This window comes from Microcaecilia unicolor, chromosome 9 (assembly GCF_901765095.1).
Source record: "Microcaecilia unicolor chromosome 9, aMicUni1.1, whole genome shotgun sequence".
Classification (NCBI taxonomy): domain Eukaryota; kingdom Metazoa; phylum Chordata; class Amphibia; order Gymnophiona; family Siphonopidae; genus Microcaecilia; species Microcaecilia unicolor.
The window spans coordinates 130,564,884-130,585,205 of NC_044039.1; the positions used below are offsets into that span (position 1 = coordinate 130,564,884).

The window sequence follows — 20,322 nt, forward strand, 5'->3', positions numbered from 1 at the left end:
CAAAGAATACGCAATCCACACGGATTTGGATGTATAAAGTATATTATATTTGCAGATATATATAGGTTCACAGCATTTAGTACAGGTAACTGGTATAGGCCTGTATCTGTGTGTTTAAGGAAGAGAGAGAAAGAAGTAGTGCATGTAGAGCCCGGTGTGCTCTGCTTGCAGGGAGATAGGGCAGAGATGCCCCCGGACAGGGGAGCAATAGGTGCAAACGTCTCCTCTTCGGGGCAGGGACCATAAGTGGAGACTGAGGCAGGGAACAAGCCAGAAAGTTTCAAAAGATGAGTTAAAAAAGAACTGTCAGGTCCCCTAACACACTTCTTCCACATATGGGCATTATGGAGCAGCAGAATGAACTTGTGTGGGGGAGAGGTCAGAAGACCCCAGCCCTGGAGAAACTCCCAGAGTGGCTGACGTAAGGACCTCTGAAGCAATGCTGGGTAAGGAGCCGCCGACAGCGCTGCTCCCGAATAACGCTGCTGATAAGCCAAGGCTGTGGGCTTTAAAGAATTATGGCCCAATTTTTTTTTTCCCCAGTAAGGTCCAGGAGGAAGATCGGCCACACAATCTCCTGTGCCATCCAACGTCCCGGAGGCAGGATGAGGCAAAGGGCTCTCCAGCCTGAGAGGCTTGCATCCATGACCACCACCATCCACCGCAGAGGTGCCAAAGCATCCCTTCCGCAGGGAGGAATTTCAGAGCACTAGTTAATGAGCAGCTGTGCCGAGAATAGCCACAAAAGATGCCGCTGACACTCCTGGGACACGGGTGACCACCTGCTGAGAAGCAAGAGCTGCAGATGTCGCATGTGAGCACAGCCCATGGTACTACCTCCAAAGTGGCCGCCACAGAGCCCAAGACAAACATACTGCCAGGCTTGAGGACTCGGCGCCCCAAGCTGACTGGGCACCTGAGTCTGAAGCTCGACCCTCAAGTCCTCGGTCAAGAACAAATCATACCAGAGCTGTCTGGGACAGGACAAGGTGGCTCATTTGAAGGGTAACCACCCAGCCCAAGGATTCAATCAGCGAAAAGACCCGGGAAGAGTGACTATCGGTACTCGTCTAGAGCAGGGTGCACTCTGATGCTGTCCTTGCAGAGAATGCCGCAACACTCCCAAACCTAGGAAAAGGTGCATGGAGCCACAGCCATGCAGAAAGACAAAGCATGGAACAGCCAATCAGAGAAACTGCAGATGAGGGGGCCAAAGAGGAAAGAGCAGAAACGCTTCCTAGAGAAGAAGTGCAGGGAAGAATGCTAAATTGAGGTAGACCTGCAATATAGCTAGCTGTCCAATACAAAGAAAAAGTGCAATAAAAGCCTTAGCTAGCTAGAGGTGCCGCAGATACAGTGGAAGCTGGAGCTGGTATGCAATACTAGAAGAGCAGAGCTGCTGTTGGAAACCACCACAGCTAACCTTTGGCACTGTACGTAAGTACATAAGCATTGCCATACTGAGAAAGACCAAAGGTCCATCAAGCCCAGCATCCTGTTTCCAACAGTGGTCAATCCAGGTCACAAATACCTGGCAAGATCCCAAAAAAGTACAAAACATTTTATACTGCTTATCCCAGAAATAGTGGATTTTCCCCAAGTCCATTTAATAGTGGTCTATGGACTTTTCCTTTAGGAAGCTGTCCAACCCTCGTCGCCTCTTCGCCACCCTTAACTCGCTCCTCAAAGTACCCTCCGCTCCCACCCCCCCTCACTCTCTCCTCAATCACTGGCCGACTACTTCTGCGACAAGGTGCAAAAGATCAACCTTGAATTCACTACCAAGCCACCTCCTCCTCTTCTCTCTTCAACCCTCTCCATCAACCAACCAACCAACTCTTTCTCCTCCTTTCCTGATATCTCCGAGGAGGAAACTGCCCGCCTTCTTTCCTCCTCGAAATGCACAACTTGTTCCTCTGATCCCATCCCCACCAACTTACTTAACACCATCTCTCATACTGTCACCCCCTCCATCTGTCATATCCTCAACCTCTCTCTCTCCACTGCAACTGTCCCTGACACCTTCAAGCACGCCGTAGTCACACCTCTCCTCAAAAAACCATCACTTGACCCTACCTGTCCCTCCAACTACCGCCCCATCTCCCTCCTACCCTTCCTCTCCAAACTACTTGAGCGCGCCGTTCACAGCCGCTGCCTTGATTTCCTCTCCTCTCAGGCCATCCTCGATCCACTTCAATCCGGTTTTCGCCCTCTACACTCGACAGAAACAGCACTCTCTAAAGTCTGTAATGGTCTGTTCCTTGCCAAATCGAGAGGCCACTACTCCATCCTTATCCTCCTTGATCTATCCGCCGCGTTTGACACTGTCAATCATGATTTACTTCTCGCCACACTGTCCTCTTTTGGGTTCCAGGGCTCTGTCCTCTCCTGGTTCTCATCCTCTCTCTCTCACCACACCTTCAGAGTACAATCTCATGGTTCCTCCTCCACCCCCATCCGGCTCTCTGTAGGAGTTCCCCAGGGATCTGTCCTTGGACCCCTTCTTTTTTTCAATCTACACCTCTTCCCTAGGCTCACTGATCTCATTTCATGGTTTCCACTATCATCTTTATGCTGATGACACCCAGTTGTATCTCTCCACACCAGACATCACCGTGGAGACCCAGACCAAGGTATCGGCCTGCTTGTCAGACATTGCTGCATGGATGTCCAACCGCCACCTGAAACTGAACATGGCCAAGACCGAGCTTATCATCTTTCCACCAAAGCCCACCTCTCCCCTTCCTCCTCTCTCGATCTCAGTTGCTAACACCCTCATCCTCCCCGTCTCATCTGCCCGCAACCTCGGAGTCATCTTCGACTCCTCCCTCATTCTCAGCGCATATCCAGCAGACAGCCAAGACCTGTTGCTTCTTCCTCTTTAACATCAGCAAAATTCGCCCTTTCCTCTCTGAGCACACCACCCGAACTCTCATCCACGCCCTCATTACCTCTCGCCTTGACAACTGCAACCTTCTCCTCACTGGCCTCCCACTTAGCCATCTATCCCCCCTTCAATCCATTCAGAACTCTGCTGCACGTCTTATATTCCGCCTGAACCGATATACTCATATCACCCCTCTCCTCAGGTCGCTTCACTGGCTTCCGATCAGATACTGCATACAGTTCAAGCTTCTCCTTCTCACCTACAAATGCACTCAGTCTGCAGCCCCTCATTACCTCTCCACCCTCATCTCCTCTTACGTTCCCACCCAAAACCTCCGCTCACAGGACAAATCCCTCCTCTCAGTACCCTTCTCCACCACCGCCAACTCCAGGCTCCGCCCATTCTGCCTCACCTTACTTTATGCGTGGAATCAACTTCCTGAGTCCCTACGCCAAGCCCCCTCCCTACCCATCTTCAAATCCTTGCTCAGAGCCCACCTCTTCAATGTTGCCTTCGGCACCTAACCTGATACCTCTCAAGGAACCTAGACTGCCCCAATTTGACTGCCACTACTTGATTGTCTGTACATTTGTCCATTAGATTGTAAGCTCTCAGAGCAGGGACTGCCTTCTATGTTATATTGTACAGTGCTGCGTAACCCTAGTAGCGCTTTAGAAATGTCAAATAGTAGTACTAGTAGTAACTCCGATAAGCTAACTGCCTTTACCACATTCTCTGGCAACGAATTCCAGAGTTTAACTACATGTTGAGTGAAGAAACATTTTCTCAGATTCGTTTTAAAATTTACTACATTGTAGCTTCATCGCATGCCCCCTAGTCCTAGTATTTTTGGAAAAAGTAAACTAGACGCTTCACATCTACCCTACTACTACTACTAATCATCATTTCTATAGCGCTACTACCGTTCAACTCCACTCATTATTTTATAGACCTCTATCATATCTCCTCTCAGACGTCTTCTCTCCAAGCTGAACAGCCCTAGCAGCTTTAGCCTTTCCTCATAGGGAAGTCGTTCCATCCCCTTTATCATTTTTGTCGCCCTTCTTTGTACCTTTTCTAATTACAGCATAGTGTAAGCTGTCCCAGCTATGCAATGAACTGCTTGTCAAGGCAAGCAATATGGGAGTGTGAAGTAAAATATGTCCCATATGAAAAGGAGCCGAGGGCCACAGCTTCTAATATGATGCACAAACCAGCCTTAAATCTGTGACCTTCAGGTTGAAAGCCAGCCATCTTCCAGAAAAAAAACAAAAAAACTATTTTGCTGAAACTACCGCACCTGGAGAGAATGCCCCCATGGTAATTCCTGAGGTTCCATGGTTACCATGGAGATCAGAGCACTAGTCCCAGAAAACAAAAATATGTAACATTTCCCACAGAAATGTGGAGCCAACAGCACTGACTAGAAAGTAGAAACTCCCTTGTACAGGCGCAGAAAAAGAAAACCTACAGAACCTGGTATTCCCAGGCAGTCTCCCATCCAAGTAGAAACCAGGCCCAATCCTGCTGAGCTTCAGAGATCAGGCACACTCAGGGTGGTGTGCCCATAGACAATACCTATACTGCCAATATAAAAAGAGTTCCACAAAGGAAATGAGGGAAACTTTCAGGGTGTTTAAGCAACTGCCCTCAGAGAAAAAACTGCAGGGACCGAAAAGTCTGTAAATAAAAATACTAAATAGACCCTTTCAGAGACCCAACACACAAAGAGCCCTGCTTTGATGCTGTTCACTGTTTCCCACATCAGGAACAGCCTTTAACCAACGCAGAAACTATAAGAAAATTTTAACTCACCACAGACAGTAAGGCCTACTGGAGACTGCTGCCATCAATGCACCCACTTAGGCAAACATGGCTTTCCAGCTCAGGCGATTCCTGCTGCCTCTGTGCAGAAAGGGACTGCCCTGAAAACACTCCCTCCGAATAGAGGAAGACAGGGGAGCAATGGACCCTACTGCTGAGCTGGAGAGTAAACATTCCCTCTTCGGGGCAGGGTCCTTCAGTGGAGACAGACAGGAAACAAGCCAGAAATTTCCAAAGGCTGAACTAAAAAAGAACCGTCTGTTCCCCTACCAGACTTCTGCAACATATAGGCATATGGAGCAGCAGAATGAACTCAGGGGAAAGGTCAGAAGACCCCAGCCCTAGAGAAGCCCACAGATCAGTTGACGTGCATCCTGAAGAACAAGGCACACTGCAGAAGGACCATCAGATTCCTTCTGGAAAACCTTGCCATCTAGAATCCACCTGCCCAAGATGGGCGTAAAAACTCCCCCGAGCCCAAAGCTATTGAGGGGAAACCAAAGAGGGGTCCCAACAACTCCACCTCCAATGCTGCACCCAGCTGCCTCTCCTGGAACAGCGGATCTACCGCAGAGGGTAGTAAAGCTACTTCTGTACCCGAAACCCCCAAAGGGGGTGGGCTCCAGACAAATGCTGGAGGGAGGAAAAGCCAAGTCAACCAGTGGACATGGAGAAAAAGCACGAAATATGGGCACAAAACAACTCCCCCGAATCAGGAGAGACTGGTACAAAGCCTGAAAGGGTCCCATGGCAGAGGCAGGCCCCCCAGAGATGAACCCTGCAGTTCAGCTAAGCCGCCAATGCAGCCAACAGTCAGAAAGCGGGAGCCATGTTGGGAGGCGCTAAAAAAATGGCGCGTGCACCCTACGCCTCACAGCAAGAATCCCACTCAGATGAAAGGAAGTTCCTGGTGCCTGCCCTGTGCCTCCCCACACCCGGCAACACATGACCCTACTGCTGTCAATGCTTGCTTTCAATACTAGCCTCCTACGGTGGCCTCCGCTGCCAATACTGTGCTTCCCCCAATGGCAAAAAAAAAATATGCACTTACCGGAGACGCGCAGCCAGACTTCCCACCGACAGCGGGACCTCCCAGGCAAGCCCGTCACCAAACCGGCTCAGCAGGCTACACACACACAGCGACTCCAAGGCTCCTCTTAGCAACCTGCTGTCCTGTTGCAGATGCAGAGCCTGCGTCCCGAATCGCTCTTTTTTTTTTTTTTTAACAGCTAACAGTAACAAACACAAGGTCTGTTGTGGACTAGAGGTTTTTTGGGGTTTTTTTTTTTTAGGGAGGAAGGTTACAGTCCAAACAACAGCCCAAACTCTGGGAGGAAAGGGACCACGGGGTAAGGCACGGGACCCAGGCCACCAAGTACGCCCCTAAAGTTGGCACAGAGCCCGAACACCCCCTAAGCTCAAGTGGCCAAAAGGCCCAGGAGCAGGCCCAAAAGACGAATCGAGGAGCTGCAGTGACACCATCTACTACCTGCTAGAGATACAGATATACTGAAGTGAAGGAGGAGCTGACCATCTGGTATCACTGCCTTCAGCTTTGTAATCTCCATCTCCACTTGCTGGTAGATGGACACAACCCACCAGTTCCTGGATTCATCTGCTGTAAACGCTAAGGAAAGGCAATTTTACAGGCTTAAAACACACTGTTCTGTGTCACCTCTCACTCCCTCCTGGCTGGAACATGCAGCCTTAATAGCATCCTCTCCAGGGGCTGATTCTGACAATCCTCTACTTTACAGCTCCCTTCCACAAGTCAAACAGCTTCTCAGGTTAACCCTAGCAGTGCTTCACCATTCACCTCAAGAGAGCAATCCCTCCCCCAGATGCACTCCAACACCGCTTTACAGTTCAACTCTAGAGTGCAGTCAGCTTCTCAGCTTACCTCTTGAATAGGTCCAAACCCCAACTCTTCTCCCCCAAATCACCCCAGGGATCAGAGCAGTGCTCCTCCCTCACTGCCAGTCAACATCTTCCTGACATCCACCCCATACAACAAAGATTGGCCAGTTCAAGATTCTTGCTGCACACAGAGAAATATGTGCTCTGCTTTGGATACAGGGGCTTACCCCCTTCTCCAGCCCAGACTCAGGGCTGTGAACCTCCAGCAGTAACACTCCCTTCACAGGCTAAATTCCCTCCCTTCTTATCAGAGGAGTTTAGCTCAAATTCAAAAGGACTCCAGCTTCTGGGAAAGAGCAGAAAGGTAAAATTATGTATAATCATACCTGATAATTTTCTTTCCATTAATCATAGCTGATCAATCCATAGACTGGTGGGTTGTGTCCATCTACCAGCAGGTGGAGATAGAGAGCAAACTTTTGCCTCCCTATATGTGGTCATGTGCTGCCGGAAACTCCTCAGTATGTCGATATCAAAGCTCCATCCGCAGGACTCAGCACTTAGAGAATTACACCCACGAAGGGACACTCTGCCCAGCTCACCACCGCCGAAACGGGGGAGGGGAATTAACCCAGCTCATCCCCACACAAGTGGGGGAGGGGAATCCGTCCAGCTCATCCCCGCGGAGCGGGGGAGGGACACCACACCCGCCGATGCGGGGGGATCTGGCTTATCCTGCAACCGCAACCGCGGGAGGAGCTGACTGACCCTAACACCGCCGAAGCGGGAGGGGTACAAAGCTGCCCTACAGCCGCACGAAGCGGGAGGGAGTGCCGGCAGAATTTAAATCTCAATCCAGCCCCGTAAAACGGAGGGGAGAGGAATGCAGCAGCTCACTGTAACACAAACTCGTCTCAACTCTTGAAGAATCCAATTGAAAAAACTTGAACACGAAGTCTTCCTGAAGTAACTGAAGACTAAACTTGAACCTGAAATGCAACCAGAATATAAACAGTACAGATATCTGGGAGGGGCTATGGATTGATCAGCTATGATTAATGGAAAGAAAATTATCAGGTATGATTATACATAATTTTACCTTCCATATCATCAAGCTGATCAATCCATAGACTGGTGGGATGTACCGAAGCAGTACTCACCCAGGGCGGGACATAGAAATCCCTGACCTCAACACTGAAGCTCCAAACCTGACCTCCGCCCGTGCAGCCACAGTCAACCGGTAATGCATGGAGAATGTATGAGCCGAAGCCCAAGTTGCCGCCTTGCATATCTCTTCCAAGGAGACGGATCCGGCCTCTGCCATCGAGGCCGCCTGAGCTCTCGTGGAGTGAGCCTTCAGCTGGATAGGCGGCACCTTCCCCGCGGCCACATAAGCCGCTGCAATGGCTTCCTTGACCCATCTTGCCACTGTAGGCTTAGCAGCCTGCAGACCCTTACGAGGACCTGCAAACAGGACAAACAGATGATCCGATTTCCGGAAATCATTGGTCACTTCCAAGTATCTGATGATGACTCGTCTCACATCCAGATATTTAAGAGCAGAGTACTCCTCTGGGTAGTCCTCCCTACGAAAGGAAGGGAGACAGAGCTGCTGATTCACATGGAAGCGAGAAACAATCTTGGGCAGAAAGGAAGGCACTATGCGAATAGTCACTCCTGCCTCAGTGAACTGCAGAAAAGGCTCTCGACATGAGAGCGCCTGGAGCTCGGAAACTCTTCTGGCTGAGGTGATAGCCACCAAAAAGACTGCTTTCAACGTCAGGTCTTTCAGAGATGCCCTCGACAAGGGTTCAAAAGGCGGCTTCTGCAATGCTCTTAGCACCAGGTTGAGATTCCACGCAGGCACCACTGAGTGCAGAGGAGGGCGCAGGTGATTAACTCCCTTGAGAAAGCGCACCACATCTGGCTGTGAAGCCAGGGAAGCACCCTTCAGGCGGCCCCTGAAGCAAGCCAGAGCCGCTACCTGGACTTTAAGGGAACTGAGCGACAGGCCTTTCTCCAGACCTTCTTGCAGGAACGCCAACACTGAAGAAATTGGAGCAGTGAAGGGAGAAAGAGAGCCTGCTTCACACCACGCTGCAAAAATACGCCAAACCCTGGCGTAAGCAGTAGAAGTAGAGCGCTTCCTCTCTCTCAGCATAGTGGCGATGACCTTGTCTGAGAAGCCCTTCTTCCTCAGACGCTGCCGCTCAATAGCCAGGCCGTAAGACCAAAGGGGGAGGGATCCTCCATCACCACGGGACCCTGATGTAACAGGCCCTGTTCCACTGGCAGTCGCAGAGGATCGTCCACTGAGAGCCTGATCAAGTCCGCATACCAGGGACGCCTGGGCCAATCCGGACCCACCAGGATTACCCTGCCGGGATGCTTTGCCACCCGGTCTAGCACCCTGCCCAACATGGGCCAGGGCGGGAACACATAGATGAGCTCTTGTGTCGGCCACTGTTGGAGAAGAGCATCTACTCCCAGGGATCGAGGGTCCCGTCCTCTGCTGAAGAAGCGCGGCACTTGGCAATTGGCCGATGACGCCATCAGATCTAGGCTCGGCTGGCCCCAGCGCTTCGTGATGTCCAAGAACGCCTGAGCAGATAGCTGCCACTCTCCGGGCTCCAAGGTATGGCGACTGAGAAAGTCCGCCTTGACATTCATAACTCCGGCAATGTGGGCCGCTGAAAGCTGCTCCAGGTTCGCTTCCGCCCACTGGCAAAGATACATAGCCTCCTTGGCTAGAGGGGCGCTCTTGGTACCTCCCTGGCGGTTGACATAGGCCACAGCCGTGGCATTGTCCGACAGGACCCGTACAGGCTTCCACACCAGTACCGGGATGAACTCCAAAAGCGCCAACCGAATGGCTCTGAGTTCCAGGAGGTTGATAGACCACTTTGCCTCTGCAGGAGACCAGAGCCCCTGCGCTGTCCTTCCCAAGCAGTGGGCTCCCCAGCCCGACAAAGAGGCGTCCGTCGTGACGACAATCCACTCTGGGGTCACCAGAGGCATTCCCGCAGACAATTTGTCTGTCTGCATCCACCAGCTCAGCGCCTTGCGCACTGCTGGGTCCAAGGGAAGTCGCACAGCATAATCCTCCGACATCGGAGTCCAGCGCTGCAGCAAGGAGTGTTGAAGTGGTCTCATATGAGCCCTGGCCCAGGGCACTACTTCCATCGTGGCCGTCATAGAGCCCAACAGCTGCACATAGTCCCAAGCCCGAAGAGGAGAGGCTCCCAGGAACTGGTCCACCTGAGCCTGAAGTTTGACAATCCGATTGTCTGGCAGGAACACTCTGCCCACTTGGGTGTCGAATCGAACTCCCAGGTACTCCAGGGACTGAGTCGGGCGCAGCTGGCTCTTCTCCCAGTTGATGATCCATCCCAGGGAGCTCAAAAGAGCAACTACCAGGTCCACAGCTTTGCCGCACTCTGCATAAGAGGGGGCTCGGATCAACCAGTCGTCCAGATAAGGATGGACTTGTATCCCTTCCTTTAGTAGGAAGGCCGCGATGACCACCATTACTTTGGAAAAGGTCCGCGGAGCAGTAGCCAACCCGAAAGGGAGGGCTCTGAACTGGAAGTGTCGTCCCAGGACTGCAAAACACAGGAAGCGTTGATGAGGAGGCCAGATGGGAACATGCAGGTACGCTTCCTTGATGTCCAAGGAAGCCAAGAACTCTCCTGCCTTCACTGCCGCTATAACAGAGCGGAGAGTCTCCATGCGAAAGTGCCGCACTTTCAAGGCCCGATTGACCCCTTTGAGGTCGAGGATAGGCCGGACAGAACCTCCTTTCTTTGGTACCACAAAGTAAATGGAGTAACGTCCCTTGCCAGGCTGACTTTCTGGCACAGGAACGACCGCGCCCAGGCGGATCAGATTGTCCAAGGTCTGCTGCACTGCCACAGCTTTGACCGGAGACTTGCAGGGAGAGAGTACAAACCCGTCTTTTAAGGGTCGGCAGAACTCTAGCTTGTAGCCGTCTTGATGAATTCCAGCACCCACGCGTCTGAAGTTATTGTGGTCCACTCGCCCAGAAACGAGGACAGCCGTCCTCCAATCTGCACTGGGGCGTGGACCAAGGCCCCGTCATTGGGTACGAGACCCTGGGGGAGGACCGGAGGAAGCACCTCCGGGACGGCGGTCTCTGCGAAAGGAATGCTGCTTGGGGGAGAAATTCCTCTTGAAGGAAGAGGGGGCAGAGGAACCCGACTTGCCCGGGCGGTACCGACGGGCTTCCTGCAACCGTCCTCTGGAGGTACCGGGACGAGTACTAGCCCAAGCCCTGACCTCTGGTAATTTCTTGCCCTTAGACATGCCGAGATCGGTCACGATTTTGTCCAGCTCGACCCCAAAGAGCAGCTTGCCTTTAAAAGGCAATCTAGCCAGGCGGGATTTAGAGGCGTGGTCAGCAGACCAATGTTTCAGCCAAAGCCACCGCCGCGCAGAGATTGTCTGAGCCATGCCTTTAGCTGAGGCCCTCAAGACATCATACAGCAAGTCTGCCAAATAGGCTAAGCCCGATTCCAGGGCCGGCCAATCAGCCCTCAAGGAATGATCCGAGGGGGAAGCCCGCTGCAACATAGTCAGGCACGCCCTGGCCACATAGGAGCCGCAAACAGAGGCCTGCAAACTTAAAGCAGCCGCCTCAAAGGACGACCTTAAGGCCGCCTCCAATCTTCTGTCTTGGGCGTCCTTTAGGGCCGTGCCACCTTCCACCGGCAACGCCGTTTTCTTAGTCACCGCAGTGATTAAAGAATCCACGGTAGGCCACAGATAGGCCTCACGTTCACTCACAGCCAAAGGATAGAGGCGGGACATAGCCCTAGCCACTTTAAGGCTCGCTTCCGGGACATCCCATTGAGCCGAAATTAAGGTGTGCATGGCATCATGCACGTGGAAGGTTCTAGGCGGGCGCTTCGTCCCCAGCATAATGGCAGAGCCAACAGGGGCTGAGGGAGAGACGTCCTCCGGAGAGGAAATCTTCAAAGTGTCCATGGCCTGTAACAACAGGTTGGGCAAATCCTCTGGGCTAAAAAGCCGCGCTGCAGAGGGGTCATCCGCTCCATCCGAGTGGGGATCCGTCTCCTCCAAGGAATCCGCAAAGGACCGTTGGGAGACCTCAGACACGCTGCCCTCATCTACATCGGAGGAGACAAAGTCCTCCAAGGCCTGGGAATCAACCCGAGGGCGTTTACCTCTGGGAACCTCAACCTCTTTACCAGACGAGGGAGCAGGGGCAGCGTTTTGCATGAGGAAAGCCTGATGCAGCAGCAAAACAAACTCGGGGGAGAAACCCCCCAGACTGTGCACTTCCGCAGCCTGGGCAACAGCCCTAGACGCACCCTCAACCGGCGCTCGCAAGAGCGGGGGAGAGACATGCTGCGCATCCAAAATGGCGTCCGGCGCGACACTCCGCGAAGGAGCCGCGCGGGAAGAACGGCGCTTAACTTTAGCCGCTTTTGTGCCGTCGCCCAAATTAAGGGCGTTCATGGCATTAATATCTCCAACCTCAAGGGCGGCCCACGAAGAAGCCGTCCGAGCCGCGTGGCCGGCCACGATGGCGGAGGCGAGGAGCGGGGGATGGGCGTTTATGGCGGGAAAAACCGCCACGCCGGAGGAAGGACCGGGACATTCATCGGTCACGAAACTGTCACCCAACAAGGGCGAAACAGGCTGTAAGACCCCCGCATCCCCTCTAGAAGCGCTCAAGCGATCCGGGGAGCGACCCTTTGCGCCCTCGCCCTCCGACGCCATATGCCACGAGGAGAAGAATCGGGGAACCCCCTGCCCGCTATAAAAAGGTAAAAATTACCTGCTGTCCGCTCCGAGCTGTAACAAACTGGTGTCCCAGTGAGTAGCTGCAATAAACGTTTAAATAAACGTCGAAATAAACGCCTTTAAGGACGTTTAAAAATTTTTTTTTTTTTTTTTTTTAACGGAGCCAGCGGGAGGGGGGAGAAAAGGAGGGACCTGGCACCACCAGGTTTGCACTTGCTCAAAAGAGCCCTCAACCCCAGGCACTCAACAAAACCTAAAAATTAGGCTTGGAGGCCTAGCCAGAGCTGCTGCTGTGTGTGACCACCACCTGCTGAGATAGAGAACATACTGGGGAGTTTCCGGCAGCACATGACCACATATAGGGAGGCAAAAGTTTGCTCTCTATCTCCACCTGCTGGTAGATGGACACAACCCACCAGTCTATGGATTGATCAGCTTGATGATATGGAACTTCCATTAGTTTCTCCACACCCCCTTCACAGATTCCTCCCTCCCCTTTTTGAGCACCTTCCTCCCAATCCACAGAGTCTACCTCCACCCCACCCTCCAGGTGTTCCTCATTCTCTTGATAATTCTCCATTTCCCAATCTGTCCCCTTCATCTCTACCTCCTGGGAATTGTAGTTCTCTCTTCTTTGTTCCCCCCTTCCCTGCAAGTACTTCTGGGATCTGTATTTCCTTGTCTTCGTAGTGTAGCAACTTCTTCCTCCACTAGAGGGCGTCCCCCTTCCCGGGGAATGCTGGGTTTTGTAGTTCAATGTTCCTGCAGGACCAACCCCTTCTCTGCTGGATTTCTGGGCTTTTTCCTGCTTCTGCCTAGCAGACTCCTTACATCTGTCACAGCCCTCTTGTAATGTATATTTTTGATCTTGACTTTGGGAAACAAAACTATTGTAATAATCTTAAGTAAATTTGATATTCAGATTTATATTGAACATATCCCTGGTAAATAAAATTGCAATAATCAGACTTTTTCCTGTTTCATGCTCAGCCTTCTTCAGAGGGGGAGACCAGGGCCGACGAGAGGGGGAGGCAAAATTCCCTGGGCTTCTTCCTGCCTGCCTCCGGGTCTGACTCTCTCCTGGCTCCTGTGTGCCAGTATCGGGATGACTGCATTTAACGCAATAACCCGTGTTCTCGTGTTAATGCAATCACCCGGGTCCTGGCACACAGGAGCAGGAAACGACAAACCGATGGAGCAATCAGACACAGGAAGGTAAGGAGGCCGGGGGGGGGGGGGGGGGGGGGGCGTTGGCCCAGGTAGGGGGAGGGCGGTTGGTGGCCCTGCTCGCGGCCAAATTAGGAAGCTGAACAGCAAGATTTGGAAGGGTAGTTTGTAAAATCGCTGAACTTCAACTACTCTCTCCAGTTTCTTTTCTTTATCAATTCCTCCACCTATTTCTATTGGCCCAGTGGGCCTATCCTTCTGATAAACTCTGGGTCACAAATGTCTTCCTCCCTTAGGCCTTCTGTTGGGCTACAGCAGAATCTACCATTTAGTGTGTGTGGCCTGGCATTTTTCTCTGAAAATTTATGGCAGCATATCCCTTCTCAGTGTAGCACAGCAGATACCAACAATGAAATTTTGGTTAACTAGATGTCTCAATTTTTCCATTTCAGTTAAGTATATATTGTTTGCTTTTTGAAATGTCTATATTTTCAATGCCTAGTATAGTACAACTCCTAGAAACTGAGCAAGTCTAGTTTTCTACAAATGAATGACGTTAAGGGTAGTCAAGTTAATCCCTATCGTCTTCCTATAAAATAAAATCCACAAGAGTTACCTGGATCCACTGGCACGATACTGGTAACTAAACCGTGTAGGAAATCTGCCTCCTCCTCCAAATCTACCTCTTCCCCTGCGATTCCTGGCATGTTCAATTGTGACCCTTCAAATAGGAAAATAGTGATGTATTTATTTTAAGAAGTTAAGATACACAAATTCTTATTTTCTTTACTACTGAAAAATGAAGGTCATAATGTGCCTAATATGAATGTTTTAGAAAGCAAAACTACCATAAAATAAGCTGTTTGCTCTACTGTTTGCTCTACTAAAGTCACAGTCACTCATGTTATCTACAGAATACCTCATACTACATTTCCCAAAACTTAATCTATAAAACTATCCGTATCAGACACTCGATTATATGTCATTTAGAAGTTTACTTAAAGCCCACTTCTTTAGATCTGTGTTCAGCTAATATGAACAGAATTCTTTTTAATAGCTGTATTCTTGTAATGCTTCTTGGAAAAATGCAGGATAGAAATGCTATAATAAATAAATGTAGTTTGCACTACCATGTTTGTATAGAATTCCATCTACACATGGGCCACTATGTCGCAAAAGGGAAAATTAGGTTCTTACCGTGATAATTTTCTTTCCTTTAGTCATAGCAGATGCAGCCATTACAGATGGGTTGTGTCCATCAACCAGCAGAGGGAGATAGAGAGCACACTTTTTTCAGTGCCTCATACCAGCTTGCTCCATTGCCTCTCCTTCAGTAATTGAAGCTTCCAAAGCAGTATGGCAAACCGCAATGGGAATAACATGAGCTTTCCTCACAGCAAACGATGGCCCTACAACAAAGGGCATTAACTCAGAATGGAGGGAATAAAACATCCTCCCGGAAGGCATAAACTCATTCTCCACTGAGACATAACTGGAGGGAATAAACTCATCCTCCAAAACATGAAACTGAAGGGAATTAAGTAGTCATCCTTTAATTGAACAAGAATTCTGGACTGTTTTCCGATTTTCTCCCAAGGACAGAATCTCCAGGAAACATGAACAGAACCTGAAATAGATTTACAGCAGCTAGCAATCGGACAGGGAGGGATCATGGCTGCATCTGCTATGACTAAAGGAAAGAAAATTATCACGGTAAGAACCTAATTTTCCCTTCCTTGTCACCAAGCAGATGCAGCCATTACAGATGGGATGTATCAAAGCAATCCCTAGATAGGGCGGGAACAAGCCACACCACGCGCCAGCACTTGCGCTCCAAAATGTGCGTCCCTCCTGGCAGCCACATCCAGCCTGTAATGTCGGGCAAAAGAGCTTAGAAGCCCATGTTGCTGCACTACAAATCTCTTGAGGAGAGAGTGTTCTAGTTTCAGCCCAAGAGGAGGAAATTCCTCTAGTGGAATGCGCATTAAAGGCATCAGGCGGAGGCCGGCCAGCAAGCAAATCAGCTGAAAAGATAGATTCTTTAAGCCAGCGGGCAATAGTGGCTTTAGACGCTGGAGACCCTCTGCGAGGCCCTGATAGCAAAACAAACAGACTATCAGAGGTCCTGAAAGAGTTAGTAACTCACAGATACTGCAGCAGAGTCCTGCGCACGTCCAACAGGTGCAATTGCCCAAAAGAGTCTGGAAACTCCTCCTCTACAAAGGAGGGCAAGAAAATAGGTTGGTTTAGGTGAAACGCTGAAACCACCTTAGGCAAGAAGGAAGGCACGGTCCGAACCGTGACCCCGGACTCCGAAAACTGCAGAAAAGGGTCTCTACAAGATAGCGCCTGGAGCTCTGACACCCGTCTCACCAAAGTAACGGCCACTAAAAAGATGGCCTTCAGTGTCAAATCTTTCTCTGAAGCACGCCGAAGCGGTTCAAAGGGAGCACCCCGAAGGACTTTCAGCACTAGCCCCAGGTTCCACGCTGGATAAGGTGAACGCACGGGAGGACGGAGCCGAAGCACCCCTCTAAGAAACCGTGCCACATCTGGATGAGCAGCTAAAGACACGCCTTCAACCTTGCCACGCAGGGAGGCCAACGCTGCCACTTGCACCCGCAGGGAATTATAGGCCAAGCCTTTTTGTACACCATCCTGCAAAAAGTCCAGATTCGGCGAGACAGGAGCCCGCAGGGGTGTGATCTCTTTAGAAGCACAGACTTCAAACTGGCGCCAAATCCTGGCATAAGCCACGGAAGTGGAACGCTTGCGGGCTTGCAGGAGAGTGGTAATTACTTTACTGGAATAGCTTTTGTCTCTCAATTGCGCCCTCTCAATCGCCAGGCCATAAGACCAAATCGGCCGGCGTCCTCCATGGTCACCAGACCCTGTGACAACAGGTTGGGAACCAGAGGTAACTGAAGGGGATCCTCTACGAGCATCTGTCAGAGGTCCGCATACCAAAGGCCTCCTGGGCCAATCCGGGGCGACGAGAACCACTTCTCCTGGATGCAGCCGAATCCGCAGGAGCACTAGCCCTGTCAAGGGCCACGGAGGGAACACATACAGTAGGCCCGGAGGCCAGGGTTGAGCCAAGGCATCCAACCCCGCCAAGCGAGGATCTCTCCGTCTGTCGCCATTAGATCCATCACGGGCTTGCCCCACTTGGCACATATCTGCAGGAATACTTCATCTGCAAGTTCCCACTCCGCTGGATCGATCTGATGCCTGCTTAGATAATCGGCTTGCACGCTGCTCTGACCTGCAATGTGAGCTGCCGACAGAAACTGTAGATGCAGCTCGGCCCAGTGGCAAATTTGTTCGGCCTGCACGGCTAGAGCTCTGCACTGAGTGCCGCCTTGTCGATTTATGTAGACCACTGCTGTCGTGTTGTCCGACATCACTCTGACAGCCAATCCTTCCAGGGTCAATTCAAAGGCCAGAAGCGCCTGAAACACCGCTTTCAACTCTAGGCGGTTGATGGACCACTCCGACTCCTCGGGTGTCCATAGACCCTGGGCATGCTTCCCCTTGCAATGTGCGCCCCAGCCTTTCAGGCTGGCATCTGTCACCACTAGGCACCAATCAGGGAGCGCCAGCAGCATTCCTCGCCGCAGCATGCTGTCTGAGAGCCACCACTCCATGCTGAGTCGGGCCGCAGGGAGCCAAGAGTCTGCATTGGTAATCCTGAGATACTGGAGACCATCTTTGGAGTAGAGCATACTGTAGAGGTCTCAGGTGCGCTCTCGCCCAGGGCACCAGTTCCATGGTGGCCGTCATCGATCAAAGCAGCTGGACAATGTCCCAAGCTCGCGGGCGGGGCATCCTCAGGAGCAGACGGACCTGATTCTGAAGCTTGCACCGCTTTTGCTCGGGTAGGTACACATACCCCGAGGCTGTGTCGAACCTGGCCCCCAAATATTCTAGAGACTGCGAGGAGGTGACTTTTGGCCAAATTGACGACCCAGCCCAGAGATTGAAGTACTGAGACCACTCTGGCTGTGACATGCTGACTCTCTGCAGCAGAGTTTGCTCGAATGAGCCAGTCGTCCAGGTACGGGTGAACCCGAATACCCTCTCGCCTTAGAAAGGCAGCTACTACCACCATAACCTTCGAAAAGGTGCGGGGAGCTGTGGCGAGGCCAAAAGGCAAGGCCCGGTACTGGAAATGCTTTCCCATCACCGCAAACCTCAGAAACTTCTGGTGCGGGGGCCAAATTGGAATGTGCAAGTAAGCTTCTTTCAGGTCCAGAGACATGAGAAACTCTCCTGGCTGTACCGCCGCAATGACGGAGCGCAGGGTTTCCATGTGAAAATGCCGCACTCTCAGGGACTTGTTTAATTCTTTTAAGTCCAGAATAGGGCGAAAAGACCCTCCTTTTCGCGGCACCACAAAGTAGATGGAGTAGCGGCCGCAGCCATGTTCAGCGGGAGGTACCGGGGACACGGCCTATCTGAATCAGACCTTGCAATGTCTCCTCTACCGCCACCCGTTTGGCGGCAGAACCGCATCGGGACTCCACAAACACGTCTCTTACAGGGGTGTGGAATTCTATTCTGTAACCGTCTCTGATCAGGTCCAAGACCCACTGATCTGAGGAAATGTTGGCCCACTCCTCAGCAAAGAGGGAAAGATGTCCTCCGATGACAGGACTCGAGGAGAGGGCCGGCGCACCATCATTGAGAGGGTCGCCCCTGAACTCCAGGCCTTAAGCCAGCGGCTGCGGAACGTTTGTCCGAGCGAAAGGAGTTCCTCTGCTGAAAACGGGTACGAGAAGTGAACCCAGCAGAACGCCCCGGGCGGTACCTTCGAGCTTCACGGAAGTGAGGTCTGTAAGAGGAGTGGACATCCGCACCCTTAGAGGAAGGCCGAGGCCTATCCTCACCCAGGCCCTTCACAATTTTCTCCAACTCCTCACCAAACAGGAGAAGGCCTTGAAAGGGCAACTTCACCAACCTTTGCTTACAGGCCATGTCCGCCGCCCAATGCCGTAGCCAAAGAAGACGGCGAGCCGCCACTGCTACTGCCATGTGTTTAGCCAAAGCTCTGATAATATCATAAAGGGCGTCAGCAAGAAAGGACAAGGCCCACTCCATCCGCGGAGCCACATCTGAAAAGGGTTCCACTCCATCACCGGGCTGTTCCACTGCCTGTTGCAACCAAGCCAGGCAGGCTCTAGCAGCATAACAACTGCATGCAGACGCCCGAATAGTGAGACCTGCAAGTTCAAATGACCGTTTAAGTGCTGATTCCAGTCTACGGTCTTGAATATCCTTCAGGGCAAATCCTCCTTCAACAGGGAGGGTAGTTCTCTTTGTCACAGCTGTGACTAGGGCATCCACTTTAGGCATAGCAAAGCGAGCCATATGCTCCTCACTCAGAGGGTATAATTGCCCCATAGCCCTGGAAACTTTCAATGGTCCCTCGGGGTCAGCCCATTGAGCCGAAATAAGCTCTTGGATGGAGTCATGCAAAGGAAAGGCTCGAGCAGACTTTTGGTACTAGCCATCCTAGGATTCACAGAGGAGGCTGAGCCACTGTCAGGGTCCTCAATAGAGAGCCTGCAGGGTATCAGAAATAAGCGCTGGCAGCTCATTATGGTGGAAAATCGTCACTGCGGAGGGAGCGTCTAGATCCTGAGTCACTTCTGCACCAGACTCTGGCTCCTCAGACCATGAAGGCCTGCCAGAGTCCTCCGAATCCTCACAGCCCGACCACGGGGGGGGGGGGGAATGGAGGTGCAGCATTCTCTGAAGGGGAATGAGCCCTTCTGCGCTTCATATTCTGCCAATTATCAGGGAATAACGCCTCAGAGGGCATACCCAGGCTAGATTCCACCGGGGGGGGGGGGGGGGGGGGGCATTAGAAGAGGCCCCTGCAGGGCTTTGTGGGAGAGCTCTTTTAAGCATGTATGCTTTATGCATTAAGACGACAAAATCAGGGGAGAAAAACTCACCCTGGGCACCCGGATCTCTGCCGAGGTTAGTAGCTCTCATATCAGCCTCACTCCGAGGCCTCCCCCCGGGCTCAGGACTCTCCGTCTCAGCGGAGGTCGCACCATGTGGTAAATTCAAAATGGCGTCCGCTGCCAGCTCAGAGCGCGAAGAATCGTCGCTCACCATGCTCGGGCCAGCTCTAACGTCTGTACAGCACGATTTAGAGCCCCGCTGCTGATCTGCGCTTGCCACACTTGGAACAGCGCTTTACATTCTCTGCAGCCATCGCCGAAAACAGTGGTAAAATTCAAAATGGCGGTTCGCGCCAAAATCGCCCCGATCGCGGGCCCACCCCGGAGGAGTCACAAAACACTCTTACCTCACTGGACCGAGTATCACAGCTCCGGTCCCACAGAAAAAGGCAAGGAAAAATCTCTGTTCCTTTTTTTTTTTTTTTTAATGCTGTGAGGAAAGCAGAGGTAAATAGAAACTCCGGAGGCTCAGGTGAGTGTGAAAGGCAGGGAAAGGGCGAACCTATGTGCCTGCATCCACTGTTGGTGGGGAAGGACAGGGAAAGCTAAGCAATGTGTCCACATCCACGGAGGTATGGGTAAGGCAGGGAAAGGGCGAACCTATGTGCCTTTAAAGTGAAGCTGCTATAGCCTCCAACACCCCGGTTAACAACTGGCAAGCCAGGAGCCACCTCCAGGCAGATTTTTGATGGAGCTCGAAGATGCTACAACCACTCTGCTAGGGGAGATAGAGATTACTGAAGGAGAGGCAGTCCCTCTGCTGGTTGATGGACACAACCCATCTGTAATGGCTGCATCTGCTTGATGACAAGGAATGACATTTAACAA

At 51.7% G+C, this 20,322-nt stretch overlaps 1 protein-coding gene across 3 annotated transcripts in view; it reads right to left on the reverse strand.

Moving 5' to 3' along the window:
- Positions 1–20,322, reverse strand: part of LOC115477768 (serine/arginine-rich splicing factor 5-like) — a 110,114-nt gene that overhangs the window by 49,311 nt on the left and 40,481 nt on the right. For all 3 annotated transcript variants that reach the window (XM_030214842.1, XM_030214841.1, XM_030214844.1), the window contains exon 4: positions 14,139–14,243. In XM_030214842.1, coding sequence (XP_030070702.1) covers positions 14,139–14,243 — 105 coding nt within the window. The remainder of the gene's footprint in view (positions 1–14,138; positions 14,244–20,322) is intronic.